This window comes from Myotis nattereri (genome assembly GCF_964212035.1).
Source record: "Myotis nattereri genome assembly, chromosome: 5".
NCBI classification, from domain to species: Eukaryota; Metazoa; Chordata; class Mammalia; order Chiroptera; family Vespertilionidae; genus Myotis; species Myotis nattereri.
Window position 1 is genome coordinate 89,449,192 of NC_138080.1, and position 18,719 is coordinate 89,467,910.

At 45.3% G+C, this 18,719-nt stretch overlaps 1 protein-coding gene across 1 annotated transcript in view; it reads right to left on the minus strand.

Annotated features, from left to right (window-relative positions):
- PDE6A (phosphodiesterase 6A) overlaps positions 1-18,719 on the minus strand; it is a gene marked incomplete at its 5' end in the record, with an annotated part of 45,566 nt that overhangs the window by 6,658 nt on the left and 20,189 nt on the right. The window contains 9 exons of the mRNA XM_081091038.1: positions 9,672-9,779; positions 10,181-10,281; positions 10,460-10,547; positions 12,084-12,193; positions 13,887-13,994; positions 14,841-14,987; positions 15,217-15,282; positions 16,296-16,439; positions 17,024-17,173. Of these exons, the coding sequence (XP_080947164.1) occupies positions 9,672-9,779; positions 10,181-10,281; positions 10,460-10,547; positions 12,084-12,193; positions 13,887-13,994; positions 14,841-14,987; positions 15,217-15,282; positions 16,296-16,439; positions 17,024-17,173 (1,022 nt within the window). The remainder of the gene's footprint in view (positions 1-9,671; positions 9,780-10,180; positions 10,282-10,459; positions 10,548-12,083; positions 12,194-13,886; positions 13,995-14,840; positions 14,988-15,216; positions 15,283-16,295; positions 16,440-17,023; positions 17,174-18,719) is intronic.

Sequence of the window (18,719 nt, forward strand, 5' to 3'; positions counted from 1 at the left end):
AATGCTTGTGTGGCTCAGTCATTGTGAGGAAGCTTTGCATTAAGAAGTAGAGGAAGGAATTGTCAAAACTTGTAAGCGGTACACTTAGGATCTGCACATTTCATTGTAGGTAACGTTTGCCTTAAAAGGAAAAAAAAAGAGCTGTAAACAAATATTGACCGCTAGTTAATGAGATACGTGCTGATGTATTTGCAGGAAAGTGCGCTGATGCCTGCAACTTACTCTGAAACGCATCCAACAAATAAGCTGGATTAACAAATAAAGGGATGAATTGACAATATGTTAATGGCAGAATCTGGAGGGTGGGCATAACATTCTTTCAACTCTCTGTGTGTCTGAAAAATTTTCCTAGTAAAATGTTGTTGCAAATAAAAAGTGAACTCATGAAATTTTAAAAAAAAGGAGTTGAGGAAAGGGTTGGGGAAAGAAAGGATTGAAAGATGAACTCTTAAAGGAGTTTCCTAATAATAGGAAGGTGAGATAAGTATTATTACACAGGCAGGTACAACATAAGATGGAAAGGGAGGAGAATGGATAAAGAATTGGAGCAAGAGGGGAATTCAAGAAGGTGTTTCAGAGACGGGGGGTAGTGGCATGAATGTCTTGGGGGGAATCCAGGGCCACGTGGTGTGGGGTTAATCCTTGCTGGGAGTGTAGACTGTATCCAACATGCATGGAGAGCTATTGAAAATTTAGGGCCCAGTCATGACCTTTTCAGAGCTGGACTGTAGCGAAGCAGGTTGGCAACACTTGTAGGATGGAGAGGGCAGGAAGGAAGGAGGGGAGATGCTGCAGTAATTCTCAGAATCCTCTTCTGTTGAATCCCTGTAAATCATTCTTTTTAAAAAATATATTTTTATTGATTTCAGAGAGGAAGGGAGAGGGAGAGAGAGAAACAACAATAATGAGAGAGAATCATTGATGGGCTGCCTCCTGTACACCCCCTATAGGGGATTGAGCCCACAACCAGGCATGTGCCCTTGACTGGAATCAAACCCGGGACCCTTTAGTCCACAGGCCGACGCTCTATCCACTGAGCCAAACCAGCCAGGGCTGTAAATTATTCTTTATTTCAATTCGTGTATGCTTAATTTCTGACTGGTCCTTTTTCATGTCTTTGACATTCTCACTAAGATTCTTGAAAGTCTCATGAAGATCCTTGACTAACTTTATAACCATGGTTTTGAACTCTGTATCCAGGAGTTAACTTGTTTCCATTTCTTTCCTTTTGTGACCTGTTTCTTTGTCTCCACATTTTGGCTGCTTCCCTGTGTTTGTTTCTGTGTATTGGGTAGAGCTGCTATGCCTCCTGGACGTGGTAGAGTGGCCTTCTGTGGGAGGTGTCCTGTGGGGCCCAGTGGCTCGGGGTGGAGGTGCCCAGGCAGGGCCCAGCTGTGAAGCCAGGCGGGCTGGTACTAGTGCCGGGTCTGGGGCCTTTTATTGATAGGTGTGGAGCATGCTGTCACCAGCTGCAGCTTGCTTGAGAGATTTTAGTAAAGTCTGAAGCCTGTGACAGGACAAGCCATTCATATGGGAAAGCTGCTTCAAACAGCTTGGGTTGGGCTACAAATTGGATGGGGCGGGGTCTCAGGGAATCCTCAGGGTGGAGCAAACAGAGTGGGTCATGTTGATGGAAACTCGTCAGCTATGACAACGGAAGGGGGATCCCCTCCACCCCCCCCCCCCCCCCCCCGCACAGGCACAGTGACCCCTTGGAGCACCCTCATCTGGGAGAAAGTGCCCCGGAATTCCTGCCCTGATGCCGGACCATCCAGTTCCTCCCCTTATGTGTCTGGGTCCCGCGGTGCTGGAACTTGGAAGAAGCCAGAAGTGTAAGTTTGTGCTCGGGCCTTTAAGAGGAACACCTGGGATTCCAGCAGCCTCCGTGTCACTGAGCCCCAAACCCGCTGGTTTTTACAGCCCTTAATTGCGGGGACTTCTCTTCCCAGCTCTGGAACCCTGGGCTGGGGGTCTGGTGTGGGGCTGGGACCCCCTGTTTTTTACGGGCGGCCTCCGCAGGAACAATCTCCCTCCCAATTATAAAAAAAGCACACGTCGGTTCCACGCCTCCGGCCCTGGTACCCCTCTCAATGTGCTTTTTTCTTTACTTCTCTAGTTACAGGACTTCCATTCAGCCGGCTTTCAGGCAGTTCTAAGTGATGGTTGTTCTGTATTTTAATTGTAATTCCGACGTGGTTGTGGGAAGCGGCGAGCACAGGCGGTTACTGTGCTACCATCTTGGTTCTTTTCTAAATATCTTTAATTAAGCAAACCCTCAAGCAAAAAAGCTTTCAGAAATGCATACATTTCTTTGAAACACCTTTATGTTTTGTAATAACTTCAGAAGACGCGCCTTTTGCTTAATGCTAAGTGTTGTAGATACCTTATGCTTACCGGCAAACAGATTAAACAAATGAACAGTCAGCTTTGCATACAAGAGTCACTGGCTTCCTGTTACCTGTCAGGCCCTCATTTTAAGTCCACAGGTGTGGCTCCACGGAGTGTTTACTGTGCTCGGCTGGAGAGATCATGTGAAAATCACTCCCAGCTGTTGGGGAAACACGCCTGTGTTTCATAGACAGATCTGGTGTGTGGGGGGATGGGGAGAGGACACTGGGGTACCAGAAAGGCCAATCCAAAGCCTCCTGCCCTAAAAACAAGACATTGCAAGGACAAGAGATGAAGGAGATGATAAAAAGACGTGTCCAGCTAGGCAAGGCATTTGAGCAGTAAACTCAACAGGGCTTCGGGAGTGGATTAGACATGCAAAGTGAGTAAGAGGGAGGTGTCTGGTGGAGAGTTAGGGACAGCATGGTTATCCCGTAGAAGAGAGTGGGAGTATGTCATGAAGACTTTGCATGCTGAGAAATTTGTACCATTTCCTCTTGGCAAGTCTTCAAGAGCAGGGGACGGAGCTGAATGGGAGAACAGTCTAAAATGCCATGCAGAGCTTTGGAATCAGACACAATTAGATCCTCGGTCTTCTTACTTGCTGCACCTGGAACAAGTGACTTAATGTGTTCGAGTCTCCATTTGCTCATTTGTAAAATGAGATAATCCCTAGCCGGTTTGGCTCAGTGGACAGAACATCCACCTGAGGACTGAAGGGTCCCAGGTTTGATTCGGTTAAGAGTACATGCCTAGGTTGCAGGCTTGATCCCCAGTTGGGGGCGCGCAGGAGGCAGCCAACCAATGACTCTCTCTCATCATTGATGTTTTTCTATCTCTCTCTCCCTCTCCCTTCCTCTTTGAAATCAATAAAAATATATTAAAAATAAAGAAACAAAATGAGATAATCATATTAGATTGGATCATATGAAATTCAGATTTTGTGGATCAAAAACAGTAAAAAATCAGCAATTTCATATGTTCAATGTAATTAATCCGTCCTGAGATGATTTTGCTAGTGCACGCATTGTCCTCCTCTTCATTATCATTACCTTCATCACATTAAGCGTTTGTTCAGGGTTGCCAGGTGAGTTCAGCTGCCTGGCTGAAACAAGCTGAGCTCCTGCCCTCCTTGGCCCATCCCCAGAGCAAATGTCTCTTCCATGCAGCTGTGCAGCTCAGTAGCCCTTCTCCCCGGCCCCTGAAAACATCCCAGCCAACCTGAACGGGCACCCAGGCACGCCCTGGCGTTACACCTGGCCTGGCGGGTGTGGCCTGCAGGGGGAAGGTCTGAGGGAGCCTGAGAAAACTGTGGGTGTTCAGGAGACGGGTGGAGTGACTTGGGTTCCAGCCTTTGGTTCTCCACTAATGCCCATGTGACAGTCGGCAAGTCACTTTGTCCCTCAGGGCCTGACATTCCTCATTTGAAAAACGTCTGACCAGGAGCTGACAACTTTTTCTGAAAAGGGCCAGATAGTCAATATTTTAGGTGTTGTCGACCACAGTGATCTGTATAGCAACTACTCAACCTCATCATGATATGACGTGAAGGCAGCCATAAGGTCAGGGCCACTCATCTGTTAGGCTCAGGGCCCAGGATACTTTTAGGGGCCCATGATGATGTTTAATTTTAATTTCCTTTAAAATTAGAAGAAAAAAAGAGAATAATGATAGATATATAATAATGAATTCAGCCCGGATTATATTTGTTTTTATACCAACACAGTCAGAAAACATAAAATTTTAATTAATTAATTAATTTGTTTATTTATCTTAATGGAGAAAGAAGCCAGGAAGGCAAAGCACCCAGGGCCCACAGAAACGCATAATGCAGCCTTCCAGCCCTCCATAGAATAATAAATTTTTCTATTTATAGGTACTGAAATTTAAATTTCTTCTAAGTTTCATTTGTCAGGAAATATTCTTCTTCTTTTGATTTTTTTACTATCAACCATTAAAAAATGTAATAGCCACTCTTTTTAAAAAAAAAATATATATATATATATATTGATTTCAGAGAGCAGGGAAGAGGGAGAGAAAGAAATATCAATGATGAGAGAGAATCATTGACTGGCTGCCTCCCACATGCCCCCTACTGGGGATAGAGCCCACAACCCGGGCATGTGCCCTTGACCAGAATTGAACCCGGGACCCTTCAGTCCATAGGCCGAGGCTCTATCCACCGAGCCAAACCGGGTAGGCGCAGTGGTCGGCAAACTGCGGCTCATGAGCCACATGTGGCTCTTTGGCCCCTTGAGTGTGGCTCTTCCACAAAATACCACATTCAGGCGCGCACGTACAGTGCGATTGAAACTTCGTGGCCCATGCGCAGAAGTGAGCCGCAGTTTGCCGACCACTGGGCTAGGGCATGTGATAGCCATTCTTAGCCCATGAGCTGTACAAAGTCAGCAGGATCCTCACAGCCCAGCACTAGAGGATCTCTGAGCCCTCTCAACTCATGGTTTGATCAGAGTGTCAAGAGTAGAAATCTGGAATTAAGTGGCAATACACATAAAGGGTTTTATGAAGAATGGGAAGTCGTCCCGCCCTCCCCCTCAAGAGTTATTTTAGAATCTTGGCCCCAGAGTAAACATATGAGGAAGGCAATCCAAGAAATAGCTGTGTGGGAGTCTAGTAAAGTCAACAGACTTCAGACGTGTCAAGGGGTTAGTTCTGGACCTCTGACTAGAAGAAGCCAAGATAATCGAACAGGACAGGGGTGATGGGTGTTCCCCTCACAACAACCAATTCTGATGCCAGTTGGGTGTCCTACCCTTACCAGGGATTGAGCCCACAACCTGGGCATCTGTCCTGACCAGGAACCAAACCGGTGACCTCTTGGTGCATGGGATGACGCTCAACCAACTGAGCCACACTGGCCAGGGCTATCCTAGTGTGCATACATGTGTATACATGTATGAGTATTGGTCTATATATATGTATGCATATATGTCTGTTTATATGTATATATATCAATGAAAGATTTTTGAGCATGTATATGTGTAATATATATTAAAAGTCTTTCGTTGATCTCCCTTTCATATTTATCTGCAACCAAATATATCCACTAATTGAACTTATGTACACATTTTTTTCTTTGACCATAGGCCTCCAAGTTTTGAAATTTTTTCTTTTGGATTAAGTTATTATTTTTACACAATTAACCAATAAAATATACATATTGCCTATTTTTATATTTAATTACTAAACACTCAAAGTAAATATTTTTGGAAATTCATCTCTTACTGAGACAGGGTAGGACCATTTTTTAAAAATCAGTTAATGAATGAATATTTCTTATCGTTAGGCTGAGATAGGAATTAACAGCTATTTTCTGCCATTTTTTAATTTGTATAGGTGCAGCTAATTAGAAACCTTGGGAATGGATGGAGTTTTGTTACAACACTGTCAACCAATTCTTTGAATTTTTCCAAATTAACCATTAACAATCCTACTGTAATCATTATTCTGAATGGCCAATCAGCTGGTGATTCAGTGAGATTCTCCTTCAGTTTTGTTTAAAGCTAACATTACGATCATTCGCTTCCTCATTTCTGGGAAGTATGCCATAAAGGTTTGACCGAGACCTTCACATGACTGTAAATTACACCCCTGACAGTTTCTCTGAAACACTTTGGTAAACCCAAGATACTCAGAATGGGTTAGACCTAGTAAAACATTACTAGTTATATCTCCCAGTGTTAAATGTTTTATAAAGTGCTTGTATCGAATAACAATTTTTAACTATTTCATCAGAACTTTGAGGCTACAAATATTTTTTTAAAATATATTTTTATTGATTTCAGAGAGGAAGGGAGAGGGAGAGAGAGATAGAAACATCAATGATGAGAGAGAATCATTGGTCGGCTGCCTCCTGCAAAACCCACACTGGGGATAGAGCCCCGCAATCTGGGCCAGTGCCCTGACCGGGAATCGAACCGTGACCTCCTGGTTCATAGGTCTACGCTCAACCACTGAGCCACCACAGCCGGGCTGAAGCTGCAGATTTGACTCATTTAATTTGTGGGAATGTTTGCCATGAACATAATTGGAAATGCCAGTCTTTTACTGTCAACGAAAGCAGGCGAATCAGATTTGTTTCTGTCAGAAAGAATCTGATTTTCTTTTTCAGCTCAAATAAGCATGTTAGAATGCATCCTTATTTTTTTATTCTTAATTCTAAGAAAGGTGGAAGTAGATAGATGTGTAGGGAGACTAGATAGATAAGTAAATTGATAAACAGGTAGACAGACAGACAATAGTGATATGGATGAAATCAAGTGCAGCTGCCTTCAGTGCTTGTTATTGGTGCACTTTTGTCCTGATATCAGTGGTACATTCACTGAAGGAAGGAAGTTTGTAAAATGTCTCAGCTCCTGCTGCCCTGCTGTTCAATCCAAATTCCCTTTTGCTAATGCCTTGTTTTGCTTTTAACAAAAAATATGTAAGACAGGGAAGGCCTGAAGCCCGACTTGGGTTTATAATGCCGTGATTAAGAGGCTCTCAAATAGTCCCTCTGTTTGATGGCACAGAGGCCTTTGCTCCGTAGGAAGATTCAGAGAAGAGCACGTTGGCCTTTATTTTGTGAAGTGGGAGAGGAGTGCGGGAACTGACAATGTGTCACCCGCTGTGCTCTCTTAGGAAGACACTGCTAAGCAGGAGAACACGGCTCCTGCGAGGCCAGCCACACCACCGTACCTCTCGAAGGCTTTGGGATGGGAAGGCAGCGGGAGGGGTTTGTGTGCCTCAGTCTGAAGACTTCCACTAACACTACCTGGGTTTTTTCAGTGATTGAAGTCTGGCCTTTGCCTTTTTGAAAAAAATTGTATTTTGGAAATCCTTCCTATCTTTTTTTTTTGTAAAGGCTATATGGCATTCCATTGTATGAAAAGTACAGAAACCGCATTTCAAATGTAGTAGGGCTCTGAGCAGTGGTTAGAGCGTCAACCCGTGCACCGAAGGGTCACAGGTTCTGTTCCCCGTCAAGGGCACATACCTGGGTTGCAGGTTCAATTCCTAGCCCTGGTCTCAGGGCACATGCAGGAGGCAACCAATAAATGGTTTCTCTCTCTCTCTCTCTCTCTCTCTCTCTCTCTCTCTCTCTCTCTCTCTCCCTCCCCCCTCCCTTTCTTCCTCCCTCTACTTTCTCAAAAAACCATTGGAAAAAAATATCCTCAGGTGAGGCTCAACAAAACAAAACATACAAATAAAAAAAGTACTAGGGGGACCAGAAGGGGGCGCTCTCTCATGCCCTCCATCGTCCTCAAAGCGTAACGGAGCTCTCTGTTTATGGTAGTCCTCCCAATTCCCTCTTCCCCTCTGTAAAATAGTTTCCTCTTTGTTTTAGCGGACTTGTATGCCATGGTTGCTTGTTCTGTATTGCAATTCTTTGTTACTCCTGAATCGACCTATTTTGCCGGCAAAATATCTAGCTGACTTTTTGTGCCCCCAAATGGATATTTAAGTTGCTTTCCATCTTTTTGTGTGATTACAAATAATGCTGCGATGAATAACTGTACATACTCCTTGGCACACGGGTGGGAGGGTACCTCGGGGGTAAACCCTAGGTGTGGATTGCTGGGTCTGAGAGTATTTACAGTTGTCGGGGGTGTTGCCCGCAGTAAAGGCTGCACCCACTTACATTCCCAGCAGTGAATGAGATTGCCGGTTGCCACTCACTCTGCCCAACCGCAGTGTGCTATCAAACGTTTACTCTTTGCCAGGAGGAGTGTAAATAATCATTAGAGCTCAGTGTAATTTGATTTTGCATTTCTCTTAATATGAGCACAGTCTTCTTCTCACATTTCACACCCCTCTGTATCCTTTTCTGGGAAAGAACTGTTCGTGCCTTTTGCTCAGTTTTCTATTAGATTAGTCTTTTTCTTGAATTGTTTTAACACTCTATTTGCTAAGGAATTAGGTCTCTCTCTCTCTCTCTCTCTCTCTTTCTCTCTCTCTCTCTCTCTCTCTCTCTCCAGAAGTGCTGCAGATATTCTTCCCCAGGTTATCACTTGCATTCTGACTTCAGCTATGCATTCCTGTGTGTGTTGTGCAGAAATCCCTAATTTTTAGGTAGTCACGTTTACAAATCAATTTATGACTTTTGAATTTTATGTCTCACTTAGAAGCACTTACTCTGGAATTATTCTCTTTAACTCTACCAATTATCACAAAAACAAAGTAGATATTTTCCTTGAAATGACCTTAAATGAATAATTAGGAGCATAGACAAAGTTTAATATAAAGTCCCCCTACCCAGGAACAGGGTGTTCTTCCACTTGTTCACTTCTCCGCTGCGCCATTTTGAAATGTCAGGTGAGGCTGCTCCCTGGTCGGTAGTCTGAATGTGCACCCTGCTCAGGGGGAGCAGGTCCCACAGCTCCCAAGGATCGGGGACCCTTGTGGAGGCCTGATTGGACAATGCAGGGCTGAGAGAATGACAACTTGCCCCTTGTCCCCTCTTCCCTGCGCCTGTCCCGGTGGCTGCCCCTTCTCTGTGGCAGAGGTTGCTACATTTGTGACTTAATCAAGCCTCATCTCCACAGAAGCACCTGGAGATAAACAATCAACCTGACACTTCCTTGGAAAGGCCTGGTCTCCGCTGACCGTCAACACCCAGGACCCATCACAGGGGAGCCAGGGACTTGGGCCACGTATTCACAAAGGGCCTTTCATTTATGCTTCTTACCCCATCATGAATTGAGGTGACTCGTGGGAGCTCATTGAGAGACGTGAAAGAAGGTATTCACCAGAGAACTTCTATTTGAGTCCCATTAACAGACCTCCTGCTAACAGGGCCACGATACATTTTATATAAATCAGGCGACTCGTTTATGAATAGCACAGCTAGACTGCAGGATGTTGCTATATAGAAAGAAATACTAAAGTGAAGCCACATATTTTGAGTGACACATAGTTATCACTCAAATCATAATTAGCACAATACTCTGTTTTGTAAAAAAAAAATGTTAAAGTTATAATTTTACCACCAATTCCGAATTATATGAAGGAAACACTTCGAATATTATACTTTTTTTATACAGAGAAATAAAATAACACTGTATTGTTTTGAATTTAAGTGCCCCCCAAAAAAGGGTTAATTATATACCATGATTTCTACAATTCTGGTTTGGCATAACCTCATTTCCCCCCCAGATGTTAAAGGCCTCCAAAATGGACAGTGCCCCAGGGGTCTTCTGAGGGCAGCAAGGCCTGACACTTCAGCAGCTCATCTTATGACCCTGGGATAAGAGGATCAGGGTTTAAGCCCCATCTCAACTCACATAACGATTTCCTTCCGCGTCTGTTCCAGCATCATGTACTGCGTCCACTCCTGTTGCGTTTCAAATGTCTTCGATTGGTCCACGATCTTTTGGAACATTGTCCTCTTCCTACAAAACACACCGATTTGTTAATGGAGCAAATCTTAGAATAAGACACGCCTGGGCTTCTAACATCGGCTATTTCAGATAGAGGCTTCTTAAAACAACATGATTAACAAAACAACATTAAAAGAACCAGGGCCTGGGAGTGAAGACGTATGTTTCTAATCCAGACTGTCCAACTTGTTGTCTGATCTTAGCAAATCTCTTTCCCTGGCTCTCAGTTTTCCATCTGTACAATGGGAGCGATGCTCTCTAACTCACAGAGCTGTGGTGAGAAGTAATGGTCCGTAGCACAAGGGTTGTGCCTCGCACACAGTACACATGAATCGCTTGGAACTGTGATGTTTCTTATTGTAATAATCATTGCTATTGCTACTCTTATTCTTAAAATGAGAAGAAATACTAACTTGAAATACAGGGCGAGGTCTGTGGCAATGATGGCGATGTCCATCATGTGGATTGCATGTTCGTGCTGCCTGCGATTGAGGTTTTGGAAGATGTTCAAGCCCTAAGGAGAAAATCAGAGGAGAGGTGTGAGAAGTGATCCTGGCGGTAAAGTCACCCAACTACTGATGGTCACCCCAGATGATGGGAGAGGCAGCCCAGGCCAATGGGAAGAGCGCTGCCTGGCCACACGCGGGCTTCATGTGAGGTGGGGGCTCCTGTGCAGAGGGCCCTCCTCCTACCTCATCTCGCAGCAATGTTTTTCCAAACTCCAAGTGGTGTCTTTCCAAGATGGAGGAGCCATGGAGCTTGGCCAGTGGGTTCTGGGATCTGAATGGCAAAGAAAGGGAGACACACACAGAGAGAATCAACATGGAATGGCGGAGATGAAGGTTAAAGACGTCACCCAGTCCTGCCACCTCCTAATTCTGCCGGCAGAGAGGCTAAGCCCAGAGTGAGAGGAACTTGTCAGACAGTGAGGGTGGGAGCCGGGACTAGACATCAGGTCTCCTAGCCCTTAGGCTTTAGCGGATTCTGAGGGTCTCTGGGGTCATGGACTCATTAGAGAAGCTGCTGAATAGTGTGGACTCTCATCCCCAGAAAAAGGCACAAACATACACAATGCCAAGTGCAATTTTAGAGATTCATGTACCTCCTATAGTCATCCATAAACACTGGCGCTGGGCCATTCTTTAATGGTCACCAAGCCCTAAATCCTCCATACCTGAGTCTTAGGGGAAGCCATTAAATCCTCAAAGCGGTGTGTTTTTTCTCGTCTTTATTTAATAAATATTTTTTCAGCACTTACCATGGATCGCACAGTGACCTCAGTACTTAGCTTCTCACAAGATAAGATGTAAACACAGTCTCTAGCCTTGGAGCAGCGTGCAAGTATTGAGACGACTCAGAGGAGCACGTTCTGGTGCTTGTTAATGACTTTCAGGTTATGGGCGCTGGGCAGAGCCTCAGTTCCTCATCTGTAATATGGGTATAACATTCATTCCTGCTCTGCCCAGCCCACAAGTGGGTCATGAGGGTCCACCAAGATCATGGTTCAAGGACTATGCTTCAGAGCCTATCTGGAATCTAAGCTCTGAGAGGACAGGGACTGTGTCTGTTTTGGTCAGCATGTACCTCCTTTGCCTAGCTTAGGGCCTACCACACTTGTATTCAGAGCATTATCAATACAAGGTGGATGAATGATTATCAGTTACTAACCTCTTGGCTTAAATTAGTTCAGTAGGTAGGAAGGGAAGGAAGAGAGTGAGGGAGTTTAATGTATGTTTCCTGTTGCTGCTATAAAAAATGATGACAAACTCAATGGCTTAAAACTAAAAATGTATTTTATCTACAGCTCTACAGTTCAGTCTAAAATGGGTCTGCATACTGCCTTTCTTTCTGGAGACTCTAGGGAGAACCTATTTCCTTGCTTTTTCTAGCTTCTAGAGGCCACCTATATTCCTTGGATTATGCAGCTTATCTCCCACTTTCAAAGCCTGCAGTGTAGTATCTTCTCTCCTCTCTTACTTCCCTCCTCCCCCTTATAAGGACTCTTCTGATTACATGGGCCCCACTCAGATGATCCAGGATAATCCCTATATTTCAAGATCCTTCACTTCATCATAGTTTTGCAATCCCTTTTGAATATAGGGCAACATATTCCCAGGCTCCAGGCATTTGGGCGTGGAAATAGTTGGGAATCATTTATTCTGTTTGTTGCAGGAGTTTACCCAGACCCAAAAGGCAGGAGGAAGTGGGGAGCTATAGACAGCAGGACTTACTCCCGGGCCAGGGAATCTGTTCAGACTTGGGGAATGGATCCTGGGGTAGAGGGTAGGGAGGGGGGGCTGGGAAGGGCTGGCTCACTTCATCTGGTAGAGGTTGTTGGTGCCTCTGTGGTCGATGTCGTGGCAGAAGGCAGCGGTGACCATGGCCAAGGCCTCCAGGTCTGTGAAGTATTGTTTCAGCTTTCCGGTCTGGAAGGACAATCAGAGGTGCCACTCACTCCTGTCTTGTAGGATTGGAAGCAGGACTGAAGGGCAAGTGGAGGGCCTCGAGCTTGGAAACATCAATCTGATCTTGGCTCTGCCCCTGTGGCCGCAGGGAGACCAGATGTTTGCCTGAGATGCAGGACTTCCCATGCTGGAACTGGAACTGTCCCAGGCAAACGGGGACGGCTGGTCACCCTCCCTCCTCCTGAGTGACCTTTGCTGGTCCCATCTCTCTCTGGGCCTCAGTATCCCAATCTGCACACTAGAGGCGAAGGGCATTGGGATAGATGACTGATGAGAAACTTGCGGCCGCGAGGTTGTACGATTCGGAGGGTTTTTGAACATGGCCAGACTGGTAAAGCTAGCCATCCGAACCTGGTCTACCGGTTCAAGTACAGCCCTGGGGAATCGTTGAGTGTTGGAGGAGGGGTGGGGGTGAGGGGGTGGAGGAAGAGCCTGGAGAGGTGATGCTGACTCTGTGACTCTAAAAAATAAGTCAAGTCTAAGCGGTGTCATCATCACTTTATTTGGTGACAGGGCCAGAATTCCTGCCTCCAGGCTCCAGTGCCTACTCTGGCCTGACCATTCCAGCCACAGAGAAAGGAATGAGAATGAGGAAGGTGGGGCAGAGATTTGCATCATTATCTGCATGGGAAATCACTTAAGTGAAATATAAAGCGCTCTGAATCCTCTGAGCCAAAAATGAGGAACACCAACATACATTAGCACATCCATCCAAGGGCACGGCAGCGTTGTCTGTAAGGGAGAAAGGGCAAACAAGCCCATGTCCAGCACTAGTGCTGAGTAAAAAAATGTGGTATATTTAAACAATACAGGATTCTCTGCACCATTCAATTATATAAGCCTTGAAAATAGTGTGCTGAGCAAAATAAACCTGCTTCTACTCAAACTCATAAAGATGGAAAGTAGAATGGCAGTCACCAGGAGCTCGGGAGTGTGGGGAACAGGGAGTTGTGTGGGATATGAAAACGTTCTAGATGGATCGTAGTGATGGTTGCACAACATTGTGAATGTACTTAATGCCACTAAATCAGTGGTTCTCAACCTTGGCTGCACATTAGAATCACCTGGGAATCTTTTTAAAATCCTGATTTCTGAGCCTCATCCTCCGGAAATTCTGTTTCTTTGTTATCGGGTGGGGCCACAACATTAATAACAAAGAAACAGAATTTCTGGAGGATGAGGCCCAGAAATCAGGATTTTAAAAAGATTCCCAGGTGATTCTAATGTGCAGCCAAGGTTGAGAACCACTGCACTAAATAGAGCGCCTAAAAATTATTAAAATTTTCCATTACGTATATTTTACCATAATAAAAAATATATAAAGAGTGTGATTGTATATTTATCTATTTTCAAATAAAAAAGAATATTATAGAATAACAAACAAAATAAGGTGTGTGTGTGTGTGTGTGTGTGTGTGTGTATGTATGTGTTTGCGCGCGCGCGCATACAAATAAGTTTTGAAGCTTCCAGTAGAGAATTTGGATGGTGCTATGCCAGGATTATCTCCAAATAACTGGACTGGGGTTATAATCTTGGAATTCATTTATGCTGAGCATGTGCTCTTTTGCATAATCTTAAAAAGCAATAAATAGAGTGGACAACGCTGCTGCTGCTGCTGCTGTGTGGAGCTGCACCAGGTCGGTCGTCGCCGTACCACCAGCAAGGAGAACATGGTCTGCCCCACGTTGAAGCCGTGCCGCCAGTTGTGGTAGGTGATCCTGCGGTAGCCCTTGCTCAGGGAGTACATGAACCGCACCAGCGCCTGCGAACACATGCACATCAGCGGGGCAGCAAGGACCCCCGGGTGCCCTGCCTGCTGCACCAGGAGGTGGGAACTAGTCATTGATGGATAATGCTGTGCAAACCCTTTGCAACTGCTAAGCACTATGGGAATGGGTGTTATGAAATCAGGTGGATAGAAGTCACTCCGTTTATTTCCACCAATTGAGTTTCATCAGTGATTCCCAAACTGTGCCCCAGATTGCTACTGGCCGGGGAGAAGCTAACAGGAATTTTGCAGGGAAGGAAAACAAAAGGGGACTTTAAATCAGCGGCTTTCAAATTTATTAGAATCACCCAGAGAGATTGTTAAAACACACGTTCTGATTCGCTAGAGCTGGGAGAGAGAGATTGCATTTCTGATACATTCTCAGGCTGTGCTGATGTGGCTTGGGGTAACACTTTGAATCCAACAAATCTGGAAAATTCTCCCACAATACACTCCCACCTCCACCTTCTCTGTCCATCTCCATACCCCTCCTTTTACAATAAGGAATTCTGCAGGGGAAAAGTCCTTCTTAAACGGACTTAACCGATGTTGCCCACTCTCATTTGACTATAGGACCCCCTTTTATTTCACCCCATGAACTCACAGCCTTCGGAACTCAGTGCCTGAAAGCCCACCTCAAGAAGCCAATGCACCCCAAATGCAGAGGAACTGTGTGTTTCATTTTTGATAAATGATTCATCTGTGCAACATGGCTAATACTTTAAATCCCAAAAGCCAAAGGTATACTCTTTTTAAGTATGGATTAAGTTTAAATTTCCAGATTGAGTTTTCAAAGCAAGGAAGCAAGAAAAAAGGGAAATCAAAGAGATTTGACCTTACCTCCTGTGGAATATGAAATTTATCTACCACTTTGAGCTCATAATACATCTGTATCCCACATTTCACCAGCTCCAGTTCCGTCAGGGGCAGGTCACTGAAGTGGAATTTATTAATTTCATATTTCTCTGCATCTGGCAGCTCTTCTTGCTATAGAAGGAATGGAGTCAAGTGACTGAGACAAATCAAGTGTTCCTGTGTCTTTCCCTGTCTCCCCCCAGGCCTGTCCCGGTCCTGGGTCTGCTGGGAGGATCAGAGCAGAGCCACAAGGGTCACTCTTTGCAAACCTCCTCCCCCCTCCCCCATCACCCTCTTAACCCCCCCATCCCTACACGCTCAGAGGACACCCTGTGCTTGTTAGGTCAGGGCCCGTGCTCACCAGGATCTCAGCCAGCTCCTCTTCCTCGCATTCCCACGGTTCCTTTCCATACACCTCTCTGGTTTTCTGCCCAACATAGCAGAGAGAAGAAAACAGGTTACGACATCTCAGGTCTAAATATGCCTCCACTTTACACTTCCCTTTGTCTCCTTCCTCTGAAGTCCTTGCAAGAGGACCATCAACTCAGAGAGGCTGCTGGTTTGGGGGGAGTTGTCTTTTTTTAAATATTTTTATTGATTTCAGAGAGGAAGGGAGAGGGAGGAAGAGAGAGAGAAACGTCAATGATGAGAGAGAATCATTGATCGACTGCCTCCTGCACGCCCCCTACTGAGGATCGATCTTGCAACCCGGGTATGTGCCCTTAACGGGAAGCAAACCTGGGACCCTTCAGTCTGCAGGCCGATGCTCTATCCACTGAGCCAAACCGGCTAGGGCGAGGCTGCTGTTTACCATTCATGGATGAGCAAATTCAGAGTCGTGGGCTTTGGAGCTGGCATCCAAATTTGAGCTCTGCTACTTACTAGCAGTGTTATTGAATGCCTCTGATCCTCCATTTCCTCATTGTAAAATGGGGTCAAAGTACTAACTGGCCCGGCCGGCGTGGCTCGGTGGTTGAGTGTTGACCTATTAACCAGGAGGTCACCATTCAATAGCGGTCAAGGGTACATGCCTGGGTTGGGGGCTCAATCCTCAGTGTGGGGCATGCAGGAGGCAGCTGATCAATGATTCTCTTATCATTGATGTTTCTATCTCCCTCTCCCTCTCCCTCTCCCTTCTTCTCTGAAATCAATAAAAATATATTTTAAAATAGTTTTTTAATTACTTGAAAGTAAATTGAAGTGAACCAGCAAGGGGCAGCTGTCCCCAGGCCTCACAGCAGCCATTATGTACAATCCTCTGGCCCTGGTCGATCCATCCATTCATCCATTTCACTTGAGGGTCTGGGGCAAGCCCACCGCAGCCCATCCCCATCTCTCGGAGTTTTCAGCCTCCCCCACCCCCACCCCCACCCCCTCTGGCCACATCTCCAGGGCAAAGTCTCTGCCAGAAAGAAGGAGCAAGAAAAGGGCTTTACCCACCAGGATTTTCTGGATTTCTTCATTGTCACACTTCACATGATATTTTACCATATCCTGGAAAATATCCTTCCTATATTCCAGTTTGTTCATTGACTCATAGGTATCAGGATTTAAGACAGACCAGCCCAGGAATTGAACCAAAGACTGGAGAAAGAAGAAAAAAAAGAAAAGAAAGAAAGATCAGAGGCAGAACAGCCAGGTTTGATCCTGCCTCTGTAACTTTGGGCAAGACTCTCTAAGCCTCCATTTTCTCCTATAAAATGGGTTTAATAAACCCTTCACAAAGAGATGTTGTGAGGATAAAATAATGCATGGAAATGCACTTTCAGTAAAACACTAACATACATAAAGCTTCATTCTTGTACATACTAATGCCACAAGAGGGAATGTATTGTGTGTACGTTGGGAACAAAGGTAGGGGGGTAGATGGGAACTCTGTACTTTTTGCTTAATTTTGCTATGAACCTGATGCTGCTCTAAAAGGTAAAGTTTATTGATTTTCTTAAAACGGGCCTGTGGCTTTCTCTAATAACATGTGGCCGTGCAGAAGGGAGAGCGAAGAAAGCAGACGTGGCAGTTAAGTCAGGGTTGCGTGAGCTCCCCGCCCTCCACAGATTGGGCAGCAGCACAGTGGGGTCCCCACCACTGGGCCCCCGAGACCACACTCCGGGCGGGCTGACTCTGAAGCTCTGAATCTCAACGGCAGAAGACCTCCTTGCAAACCATACCTCCATGAGGGTCTCGTCCATTTCATCGAAGGGCTTCCCATCTTTGCGATTGTAAAACGTGGCCACCCCAACAATTTCTTCCTTCTTGTTCACAATAGGCATAGAAAGGACATTTTTAATCACCCACCCAGACTCGTCCAGAGGCTCTTTCTACAAGACAAGAACCAGAGTCGGTTTCCTTGAGACCAGGCTGCAGAGGCAGCTGCGATGCACTGCATGCCGAGTCATGACCCGGGTTGGCTAAGGGACCGCGAGAGCGTAGACTTTGTTGGGTTTTGCATAGCTTCAGTCACCAAACAAACGCTAAGAGCAGCTAGTCCATCTGGTTGGCACTCCTTTAGCCAGATAGTTATATTGTTTTTATTCATAAGATGTCAGGGCCATTGTATGCCAGGCAGTGCGCATACAACTAGTTCAGGGAGCTAGTGTTCCCCATACAGGTGCCCGCCAGAGGGGACTCTTAGAAGGGGCCACGTTGGGGATTCTTGTAACTTTGAACTAATCAGGTAGATAGACTGTGCCTTTGCCTCTCTAGCAGACTTCCTGTGTTGCTCTGACATGCCATTTTCTCTCCCTGGGCCTCTATATTCTCATCTATAGAGGGGGGCAGTAGTAAGAGCATGTGCTTCGTGGAACCAATAGAAAATAGAGGTGACATTTCTTGGGCAATCCTTAGGTGCCGTGGTGAGCCATTTCCCATCTGTTGAGCCTCACTTCCATCATTTATAAAATGGGGGTCACTGGGCTATATACTTGCTAGACTCTCTGCCCACTGATTCATCAAGTGTTTATCAAACATCTTACACTGTGCAAGGAACTGAGCTAGAAGCTGGGGAAACCAAGGCAAATAAGGCACAGATGTTGTTCCAAGGTAGCTCATAACCTGGAAGTTAAATGAGCAGTTATACTGCATGTGGGGAGTTCTGCATGTCCTGAGGAAGTCAGAGGAGGGAAGGAAGTCAAGGAAGGCTTCCTGGAGTTGGAGAGTCTTCCAGTTCAAATGTTCCCAAGATTCTTAAGGCGGAGAGATCATTGTTATTCTTTAAATAACACTGGAACTCAGCACCTGTGGGAGAGTGTTCCCAGAGGGATACAGAACATCCCCCAAGGAGCACAGGGCTATGGTCACGAAACGAGTTCAAGACCTGCCTTCCCCCTGACTCTTTACTTAGACTTCAGGGAATCCTGTCCTTCTGAAGGCCATGATAAGGAAACAGATTTTATTGAAAGTGAATGGGAAAACAGTGAAGATTTTGAAGCAGGGAAGTTACTTGATGTAATCTATGTTTTAACATAAAATAGGCATCCTACAGAGGATGAGTGGAAGACGGAAGGCTAGAATCTGAAAACAAGATCAGATTTGAGTTATTAATGTGGGTAAACAGTAATCCATCAGATGACTTGGGTACAGACCAAGTCCTGTCATGGTTGTAATCAGGGTAACAACTCTCCGTAACAGTTGGGCCTGTCGCACTGATATAGACAAAATCACAACCCAAGACGGTATATTTTAACTTCGGAGGTATGTTCCCTCTGAGCTCTTTCATAATGTTCTTTAAGGAGTACAAAATAATTCAATAATTGACCTGGCAGTGGTTTTATTCTTCCCTTCTTAATTATTTCCTGATTGCAAAAGATTTGTTTTTGTTAAACTTAGCATAGGAAACTCAAATATTGACAGGATGCCTAGAGCTGA